Source organism: Miniopterus natalensis, chromosome 2, assembly GCF_054644295.1.
Source record: "Miniopterus natalensis isolate mMinNat1 chromosome 2, mMinNat1.hap1, whole genome shotgun sequence".
Classification (NCBI taxonomy): Eukaryota; Metazoa; Chordata; class Mammalia; order Chiroptera; family Miniopteridae; genus Miniopterus; species Miniopterus natalensis.
In genome coordinates this window covers 166,113,827-166,124,884 of record NC_142082.1, presented here as the reverse complement: position 1 = coordinate 166,124,884, position 11,058 = coordinate 166,113,827, and the positions used below count along the sequence as shown (strand labels likewise).

Here is an 11,058-nt window from a genome sequence, read left to right as displayed (position 1 = left end):
AATTTTTAAATAACAATTACTATATCAAATTCAGTATGTGGTAGAAATCATGGTATACAGGTCATGAGAAAAATAAAACAAAGCATTTCCTCTGAGGTTTTCACCAAAAATGAAACCGTGACACTTTGTATATACCCTGAGTGGATAGCTTGAGGACAAATTAGTAATTTGAGGACAAACCTCTGATTAGCATCAGGGTTATCATTTTCTTATTTCAGGCCATACTTAGAAAAAAACAGAGTACACACATATATCCACGCACATTTACTCACACCAGAGATGCCACATGAAGGAAGATACATGACACTGAATGTGCAGTTGAAAAGAAGGAGATCCAGCCAAACATCCCAGCTGAAATTTAAAGGTACGGACTCAGTGGTGTTGTTTTTTCAAGTGGCATGGACTAATATGGGTATGGGTTTAATGTGAGTTAATATTAACATTAACCCATGTGGAATATTAATGTGGGCAGGAATTTCTATATTCTGTTCTTTTCTGTTCTTGAACTATTTCATATTTTGGTGCTTCTCTCTGTCTTCCGTCTCTCTGTCTTGTCTCTCTGTCTATCTCTCTCATTTGTCAATGTGGGACTAACAGTTATTTGCTTTTAAAATAATATTTTGTCTCACATAATTTTTTAAGATACTCTCAGCAAATATATGGATTAAATTAAAATTAATAGCTAAAAAATGAATATTTGGTGTCAGTCATCCACCTCATTATTCATAAAAATATGGCATGTTTAGCACCAATTTTTGATTCAGCTCGACAAAAACTTTAAAATATGTTTTCCACCAGGTGAAAAATTTTGTTTTGTAAAATTGAGATACTAGCCTGAAAGATCACAAAATGTGGTGGCTTCTCTGCGAACTTTTTTCACACTCATTTTATAGGTGTTGCTCTGAAGCCAAAATGTGTTTTGGGGCACAAAAAGAGCTCAGGGAGCTACAAATAATAAATGTGCAACTTTTAGTTAATTAAATAATAAATGCTAATATTTATACTTTACTAATGTATCCTTTGCTAATATTTAGTAAAGTTTGCTAAAATTTAGTAAGGCTTGGGGTAAAACATTACTTTTGAATCTAATTGACAATTTAAGCATTGTTATTATACTCAGGGCTTTACTTAACTTCGTGATTGTATATTTGTATACCTTTTCTCACATCTTGGCACTAACAATAATAAGAAATCACATTTTGCCATATATATAAAGTTGCAGAATCACTATGGGTAGTATTACTAATAATATAATTACTTAAAACAGATTAAAATGTTTTTGCAGGGTTTTTTTTTTTTGTCCTTAGTACATACTCCATTGGACTTGAACAGTGAAATTATGTTTTAAAATTACTTGAAATAATTCCTCTGCCTACAGCTAAGCCAGTAACTTAATACCCAGTTACAGTCTTTATTTCATATTTCATTTTATTTCTAGGGATCATGTTTTGAAATTTTGGCTTACCTTATTTTATAATTATGTCTGAGTAAACATATTATGCAATTGCAATTATATAATACATGTGACACAATATAATTATAATTATTTTATAATTATGTAAAACATCTATATATTCTCAAAGTCAAATCTATATAGTAAGGTAATTCCAGAGATTTCCAGCTCCTATAAATCCAGCTCTTATCCTGTCCCTTTTATCCTATTCAACTAGCTTATTCAACTAGCTCCCCTACTGCTGGACATTGAGGAAGATTGCATTCTTTTTTAAGCTGTGTTACTATTGCCCTGGCGAGGTTGCTCAGTGGTTAGAGCATCGGCCCGCACACTGAAGGGCCTCAGTTTCGATTCCGGCCAAGGGCATGTCCCTTGGTTGCAGGCTCAGTCCCCAGCCCCTGCCACTCTCTGAAAAGCAATGGGAAAAATATCCTCAGGTGAGGATTCACAAATAAATAAACAAACTAATAAATAAGTAGTAAATTATATTACTGTAATAAGGCCTTGTCCATATGTCTTTTTATAGGTTTCTAATATATCATTGGGACATGTTTCTGGAAGAGAGGGTGCTGGGTGATGATGTAAATGCCGACAGAATTTTGCTGGTTTTTTCAAAGTTTCCTCCACAGCATCATACCATTCACATTTCCATCTTTTTAATTGTTTACTTGGTTAGCTCACTTGTTTGTTCTTCCAAATAATTTTATAATAAATATTGCAGAGATTCACCAAAAACAACCCAAATCAGAACAAACTGATGTAGTTCGGTACCCTAAAGCGCTTCTTAATTTATCAGTTAACTTAGGAAAAATTTATCTCTTTGACACTTAGCCTCTAGTCCAAAAATGGTTGAATTTCTCTTCGTTCAAGTCTACATTTATGCTTTTCAGTTTTTTATGTGTTAATTTAGTTCTCTTCATATTGGTTTGCAGCACTGTTTTTGTTTGGTTGGGGCACTTTTTCAGTTTATTTCTAATTTTCTTCTTTTGTTTTGTTTTGTTAGCTATCCAAAGTAATACCTTTTCTTTATTTATATTTTAAATGACATTGGATATATAAAGGCAATTGATTTCAGTATGTTAGTTTTATTATTGTTTCATTATCTGTGGGATTCTTTTAGTTTTGCCAAACACATCCTGATACTTTCTTTAAATAATTGTACCACTTTTTAAATAATGGTTTTACCTTCATTTGGGTTATCTTGTGTGATTGCATTGACTAAAACCTCTCAAAAGTATTAAAAAGTAATGGAGATTTGGACCTGGAGAGTATTGTGCCAAGTGAAATAAGCTGGTCAGAGGAAGACAAATATCCTATGATTTTACTTAAATGTAGAATCCAATGAACAAAATAAACAAATAAACAAAATAGAAACAGACTCATAGATACAGAGAACGGACTGACAGCTGTCAGAGTGGAGGGGGGTTGAGGGATGGGTGAAAAGGTGAAGGGATTGACCAAAAAACAAACAAACTCATAGACACAGACCACTGAATGGTGATTATCAAAGGCAACGTGGTGCGGGGGGGAGACAGAAGAGGGCAAAGGCAGATAAATGGTGATGAAAAGAGACTTAACTTTGGGTGGTGAACACACAATGCAATATACAGATGATGTCTCATAGAATTATACACCTGAAACTTACATAATTTTCTAAAGTTAAACATAGAATTATCATATCACCTAGCAATTCAAATCTTAGATATATACCCTCCCAAAATGGAAAACATGTCCACATAAAACTTCAGACATAAATGCTTATAGCAGGAGTATTCGTAATAGCCAAACACAGCCTAAATATCCATCAATGGGTAAATGGATAAGCAGAATGTGCTACCTCCATGTGGTGTGGTGGAATATTATACAGCCATAGAAAGGAATGAGTACTGATACATGCTTCACTTGAATGAACCTTGAAAACTTTGTGCTAAGTGAAAAAGCCAGACACAGAAAGCTATATATTATATTATCCCATCTCTATGAAATGTTCATCATAGTCAAACCTATAAAGACAGAAAACAGATTAGTGACTGCCACTGCTGGGAGTGGGGGGTAATGGGTAGTGCCTGCTTAATATTTATGGGGTTTCATTTTTGGGTAATGAAAATATTTTGGAATTAGATAGTAGTCATGTTCGAACAACACTGTGGATATACTAGAACCCATGGCATTTGCATTTTACATGATTAAATGGTGAATTTTATTTACATGAATTATATCTCAATTAAAAAAAAAGAGATTATAATGGTCTCAAGTTTGAATATTTATATTGGCCTGCACTTACATTTTTATATATAGTTCACTTTTCCTCGTTATTATGCCAAAAGTCTCAGATATTTTCAACTTGAGACTTCAACTTAATTTTAATTTAAGAAAATCAAAGCAGTTGATAAAGTTGCAGTTACAGAGAGGTTGAAAAAATTAATCTCAATGCTATTTAATATGGAAGATATTAAAAGAGATTATACTCCTAAAACAAGGATATTCTAAAACGTTATATGGATAAATTCCAACAAGTAGTATAGATAATATTTTATCTAATCTCTCAAATAGTATTAATGCAACATGTATCTTAATTGGTTCATGCTATTTTAATTTCAAACTTCAGATACACATGTAATTTAACTTTTCTTTGTTTTCCCTGTTTCTCTATAGGATTATGCCGTCAGAATGGCTTAAATATCAAAGAAAGTGTTATTGGTTCTCTAAAGAGTTAAAAAGGAGGAGTGACAGTTATGGGTATTGTTTGGGAAGAAACTCTCATCTAGTAATAATTCAGGACCAGCTTGAAATGGTATGTGGTTTAGTTTCCTGGTTATGGCAGTAGCCTCTTTACAGTTCAAAATGGCTTTCCTCAAATTTTTCCCCACCCTTCCTTTAAATTATCATTTATCTTGATTACTGATTTTTGGGGGCCCTGTTAAATTTTGTGCTCAGAGCCAGTGCCTCACTTTTTGACTCAGGCTAGACCTGATCTAAATACTTGCATTCAATTTGCAACTAAAATATGTGTATGTATATAATATAGTAAATAACGTGTATAAATAATATCTGAATTGCATAAGAATCCTCATGCAGAGTGCCAGTAGTCCAACCAAATTCTAAAATCTTATTTAGTATGTCTGAATTATTAAAACAGTCTGTCCCTTTGGTTGCCCATTATTCGCTTTTTAGGCTTTTATACAGAAAACCTAAAGCAATCTAACTATGTGTGGATTGGGCTTAACTTTACCTCCCAGGAGAGGACATGGAACTGGGGGGATGGTTCTCTCCAGCTTCAAAGCTGGCAGTCTGATTTATTGTCTGTTGTAAAACTCATCTTCATAAAACATGTCTACCAGGATCAACTCTGAAGTAATTATTGGTACTAAAGAATTTTAAAGGATGAAAAATAACTTAATGTTCACTGGAGTAACGACAAATATTTTGGTTTGGTTTACAAACTAAAAAGACTCAAAAACAATAATGGTTGCACATTTATTGTTTAAAAACTACTCACAACTTATATGAAAAGGTGGACTGAGCCAGTGTATACTTGTGTTTTCAAAATTCTCAATGTTTACTTCAGCCATCTTTAGTAATTGAAAAACAGTGTAAAATTTTTGTATTATATGATTATCATAACATTAAAAGACAAATGAGAAATACAAGACAATGAAATAATACAAAATTTTCTCAGCAATTGCTTGAGATTATCGAGGATTTTAAATATTTCATCACCATGTTTGGCGTGCTTATATTAATTTTATAATAAAATATTTAATTAGAGTTACAAATAGTAAAACCAGTAAATTCAAATCTTATCCCTATGTTGGTAGACAGGATGTCCATAGCTGAATCCTAAAGTCCTATGGATGTATTACCTTGTATGGCAAAAAACACTTCAAGGGTGTGATGAAATTAACAATCTTGAGATAGGAAAATCATGCTGACTTATCCAGATGGGCACAACGTAAACACAAGTCTTTACAAGACAGAGAAAATAGGAGCAGAGTCAAATAAAGGGGTGTAAAGATAAACACAGAAGGCCAGGTGATACAGCCATGGCCCAAGGAGTGCCTGTAGCCTCTAGAAGCTGTAAAATTTCCCCTTGTGCCAACAGAAGTCAGCTCTGAAGATACTTGATTTTACTCCTGTAAAACGAGTTTTGGAATTCTGAGATCTAGAACTGCAAGATAATAAATCTGTGCTGTTTTAAGCCACGAAGTTTGTGGTAATTCATTATAACAGTGATAAGAAACTAATATCCTATGTGATCAAGTGACCAATTAGTGATACTGTTGTGTTATTTTCCATTCACCCTTACTCTGTCATCAAATATTACTTATTTTCTATCTCTCTGCACTAAATGAATCAATCTAAGAAAATCAACTGAAGACATTATTGGAATGGAGAATAAAATTATGAGTGGGTGCCATCTGAGGGCAGAGTTGTAATACTGAACATTACTTGATAGATCACTTATGAAGGTGCTAACCTAGGTGTTTGCACAGGCTAAATCCACTCAACACTACCTATAAGATTTAGTTTTAACTTTAGACCAGGCCTGGGGATTTTCGTTCAAAATAGGTCGCAGGCAAAATTCAAACATAAACTTGGACACAGTGTCTTTTCCAATATGAAAATCCAGTACTTATTTGCCCTTTGTTAATTTGGAAGTTTTGATGACCCTGTACATCTTGCTCATGATTCTTTCTTAAACTTTTTCCTCAGTTTAAATAAATTCCTAACAATAAAAACCCCTAACATTACAGCATTTTATAGTTAACTTTATTATTGTATTTATCATGTTTCTTTATGGATAAATAATACAATAAATGAATAGTTTATTTAGAGCTTACACGTGTCAGTTTCTGTACTGAGCTCTTTACAAACATCAATTCATTTAACCTCATAATAGTATCATGAGACAAAATTATTAACACCATTGTACAATTTGATATGAGAAGCCAAGAAATGTTAGGTGAGCTGTCCATGTGACTTATTATTATTGTTTTTAATCTAAAGGACCACATGGAACAATGCAAAGAATGCTAGAATAGGAATGCGGGCATACATTTATTCTTGGCTTGTCATTTGCAAACAAACTTTGGAGAACTTTCTGCCAATCACAGGCAGGAATATTAAGTTACAGAGATACTGTAATGTTTAGTGAGTCAAGGTGTTTGAAAATGCCTTGACATTCTGGATTACCTTTTAATTAAGGGAGGGCATTAGCTGCGAATACAAATGGATTTCTTTAGCAACAGTGATTAACAATGTATTTATCCTTTTGTCTGCAGATTCTTCATAAAGGGACCAGCTACAGAAAACAGCTGTGCTGCCAACAAGGGAAACAAAGTTTACTCTGAAACCTGCAGCAATGTTTTCAAGTGGATTTGTCAATGTTAGAATTTTTTAAAGAAATTGATCGTAGAATAATCAATGGTCAAAGGTTTTTTTTGCCTATTAAGTTCTAATATTAATCTTCAAGAGTAAGAATTTAAAGCTGCAATTAAACACCAAAATGTTTTCTCCATTTTCCCTTCATCACCTACATTGATCCTAGCCTCAAAATAACCCCTGTTCACAATCTACAATATACCTTTTCAATTTTTTAATGTGATAATCTAATCTAATGTAAACCCATCCATTTATGATCAGGATTTGTATTCATTTTATCATGTACAACAAATATTATATCTATTTTTTTTGTATTTTGCTTTTTTATTAATAATAATACTGTATGCAAATTTCTTATAGTTCTGAGTTGCATTATAGTCTGGATTTATAGATTCTTTACTCCTTTACTGATGAGCATTAACTGTGTTTCTGGGATTTTGCTGCTATAAACTATGGTTCAATAAGTATTCTAAATATTTTCTTAAGTAATGGCACTTTTATTTTGTGGGTAGAAGTGTTAAATATGTTGTTTGTTTACTTTAGCTTTGATAAAGTACTACAAACTTTAAAGAAGATTATGGGTACAGAAAAAAAAAGAACTTAAACCTTTTTCTTGAACCTCTTGAGAATTAGTTCCCAAATTGATGTATTTCATTATGAAATGTCAAGTGTCATTGAATAACGTTGTGTATATTTCCTACAAGAAATATTCTACTTAATCACAATGCAGTGACCAGAATCAACCTTAACATTGCCACAGTACTACCAACTAATTCCCAGGCTACCTTCAGGGTTTACCAATTGTCAAAATTATGTTCTTTAGAATAAAACATCCATTTCAGATGTCTATTTAATCTCCTCCCATCTACAGTAGTTCCTTAGCCTTCCTTGACGTTCATGATCTTGACATTTTGAAGGCTGCAGACTGATTATTCTATAAAATGTTTTCTATCTGAATCTGATTATTTCCCATAGTTATATTCAAGGTATGCCTCCTTGGCGGGAATAGCAGAGAAGTGATGCAGTGACACTGTTCTTCTCATCGCGTCCTTTCAGAAGGCATGCTTACTTGTTCCATTATTGACCACATTCACTTCACTTTATTTGCATGATTATTGTGGTATGTACTCTACCACACTTCACTGCATAGTTCCTCTTTTCCGTTTGTAATTAAATTCTCCTCAGCTTGACTGAACTTGAAACAAATTTCATTCTACCTGACCATGAACCCCTGACCTCCCCCACTTTTTTTTTTTTTTTTTAGCATTTATTTTAGAAACTTGTAATTGAAAATTCTTTCTCTGACCCTTTGAGATTAAAAAATAAATAAAATTTAAGCCTTTTGGAGGTTTAACAACCCAGAAATGTCTTTCTCAAGGATCTGGGAGCCATCCCTTTGAAATGTAATCATCAAAAAGACAGCACCCTTATTTCTCACTTTCTGTGGGATGGTAGGAGCCTAACTTCTGTAGGTACCTACCTCCAAGTTGTAAAAGGACCTCCTATTATGAAGATCTGAGAAAGTTCAATTTTCCTTTGGGTAAAGCCATGCAGCAAACACGATGGTGTATGATTCCCCTCCACCCCTCACCCCAGCTCTTAAAAATCTTACTGCCCTTTGTTTCAGCGAATTTTAGTTCAGACTGAGTTCTGGCTTATCTCCTCTATTGCAATAGCCTTGAATAAAGTCTTCCTTCCCTGTGTAAGATGGTTCCATGCCATTTTTGCTTTGACAGGAGGTACTTCTAAATATTGTAAATTTTCCATCCATCATTAAAATTTCAAATTATTCATTTTCGTATTTGTACCTTTGTGGACTCTTTCACATTTTATTCAATGGGTCATAATCTCCTACTTTGATGATCAAATTGTTCCAAACCTTATCATTTTTGCCAACATTTGAACTGGTTTTCTGTTCTAGCCCAGTGATTTTCAACTGGTGTGCCACAAGGATTTATAAAACATGCACGACCTGACTATGCAGTCAGCAGCAATGGCCTCTCTTTTTTTCTCCCCCCTCCCTGTTTTGCATGTTGTCAGCTGTTCCACCTGAGACTGAAATGACTGTAATAAACTCTGAGTATATGCCTGACAGAATTAAAAGGAACCCACAGCTTTTCTCCCGTGGTTCTGTCGGGCCGTAACACCCTTGGGAGGCCTGGCTCTCTTCTCTCCCTTGAGACTTTGTCTCACTTCTCTCTGAAGGTGCCACCCCCCAGCCTTCAGCTCCAGGGCCGCTGACTTCTTTTCCCGCAGATTGTTACATAAAAAATGACAACATCCAACACAACACTAGCCTTCGGGCATGAATGAATCAACATTATACCTATTTTTTGTCAAATTGGCAGAAAAAATATTTTTTGGTGAGCTGCAGCATTTTAGTAATTAGTTTACGAGTGCCATGAGATGGAAAAGGTTGACAGTCGCCGTTCTAGCCTGATTCATGAACATTAATAAAATAATGAGCCAGACAAATACAAAAGTAAAACTTTCTCTTTTTAAAAAATAATTTGCTTTTGTTTTTATCTTTCAAAATGTTGTATTTTATTTTATTTTTTTGTCTCCTCATCTAGAATTTAAGTTCCATGTGGGCAAGGTTTCTGCCCTGTTTGAATACCTGTTGTATCCTTATTATTTAAAGCAATGCCTGACACTTAATAGGTGCTCAATAAATATTAGTGGAATCAATTTTGATAGGTACTATAAATAAAAGTTGCATGATACTTATGAGAATATAAAGTAGGGGGATCTGATGTTGTCACTGAATTCAGCTAATCCTTTATTAAATATGTGATCAATGAACATATCTAAAGTGAATAGAATTAAATAGAAGGAATAAACCTTCCAAGAGGCCCCAGATAAGGCACTAACAGGTTAAAAAAGTCAGTTAAAAAAAACACCTTTTGAGCTTAGTGAGTATGTTCTGCTTTTAAAAAAGGGCAAAGAGAGTTAGTGTTACTAGAGGCCTAAAAAGTATATGGTGGGCATGAAATATGGGTGGAAAATATGAACTATCATGAAAACATGCCATGTGAGTATTTACACTTCCATTTAAACAGCAATTGGAAGCCAATTAGCAGAGTACCTTGGTTAGTTTTGAGTTTTTTGTTGTTGTTTGTTTTTGTTTTTGTTTCTTTTTCTTCTTTTTTTTAAATTTATCTTTATTGTTGAAAGTATTACAGGTGTCCCATTTTTCTCCCCAATTGACCCCCTCCACTTCGTTCCCACCTCCTCCCCAGGCTTTCACCCCATTATTGTCTGTGTCCATATGTATATATGCATATAACTTCTTTGGTTAATCTCTTCCCACCCTTCACCCCCCTTCCCTCTTTCCCCTGAAATCTGATCATCTGTTGCATGTGTCAATGTCTTTGGATCTATTTAGTTCATCAGATTCTTTAGTTCATTAGCTTCTTCTTAAAGAAGACCCTTCAACATTTCCTGTAGTGCTGGTCTGGTGGTGATGAACTCCTTTAGCTTTTTCTTATCTGTGAAGATCTTTATTTGACCTTCAGTTCTAAATGATAGCTTTGCTGGGTAGAGCAATCTTGGTTGTAGTTCCATGTTTTTCATCACTTTGAATATTCTTGCCACTCCCTTCTGGCCTGCAAGGTTCCTGTTGAGAAATCAGCTGACAGTCGTGTGGGTGCTCCCTTGTAGGTAACTAACTGCTTTTCTCTTGATGCTTTTAAGATTCTCTCTTTGTCTTTAACCTTTGGCATTTTAATTATGATGTGTCTTTGTGTGGGCCTCTTTGGGTTCCTCTTGTTTGGGACCCTCTGTGCTTCCTGGACTTGTAAGTCTATTTCTTTCCCCAGGTAGGGGAAGTTTTCTGTCATTATTTTTTCAAATAGGTTTTCAATTCCTTGGTCTCTTTCTTCCCCTTCTGGCACCCCAATAATATGAATGTTGGGCCCCTTGAAGTTGTCCCAGAGGCTCCTTATACTATTTTCACATTTCTGGATTCTTTTTTCTATTCTGGTTGGGTGTTTTTTGTTTCCTCATGTTCCAAATTGCTGATTTGATTCTCAAAGTCCTCTACTCTACTGTTGATTCCCTGTAAATTATTCTTCATTTCAGTTCGTGTAGCCTTCATTTCAAATTGGTACTTTATTATGTCATCGATTTTCTCAGTTGTTTTCATAATAATATGCTTGAGCATCCTTATAAACAAAATTCTGAACTGTGTATCTGTTATCTTGCTTGGATCTATTTCATTTAGT

The 11,058-nt window shown here is 34.2% G+C and overlaps 1 protein-coding gene across 1 annotated transcript; it reads left to right on the top strand.

The window, feature by feature from the left end:
• The first annotated feature begins 279 nt into the window (after positions 1 to 279).
• LOC148093910 (killer cell lectin-like receptor subfamily F member 1) lies at positions 280 to 6,844 on the top strand. The gene is made up of 4 exons (XM_087813790.1): positions 280 to 425; positions 4,109 to 4,251; positions 4,628 to 4,742; positions 6,736 to 6,844. The coding sequence occupies exons 1-4, from the start codon at positions 280 to 282 to the stop codon at positions 6,842 to 6,844; spliced, it is 513 nt and encodes a 170-aa protein (XP_087669916.1).
• Positions 6,845 to 11,058: the final 4,214 nt, after the last annotated feature.

Excerpts from the sequence above, each read along its gene's own strand:
- LOC148093910 (XM_087813790.1), top strand. The coding sequence starts at position 280 with ATGCCACATGAAGGAAGATACATGACACTGAATGTGCAGTTGAAAAGA. Across the intron at positions 426-4,108 it reads AATATGGGTATGGGTTTAAT|GATTATGCCGTCAGAATGGC; the intron begins GTGAGTTAATAT and ends GTTTCTCTATAG. Across the intron at positions 4,743-6,735 it reads CTCCAGCTTCAAAGCTGGCA|ATTCTTCATAAAGGGACCAG; the intron begins GTCTGATTTATT and ends TTTTGTCTGCAG.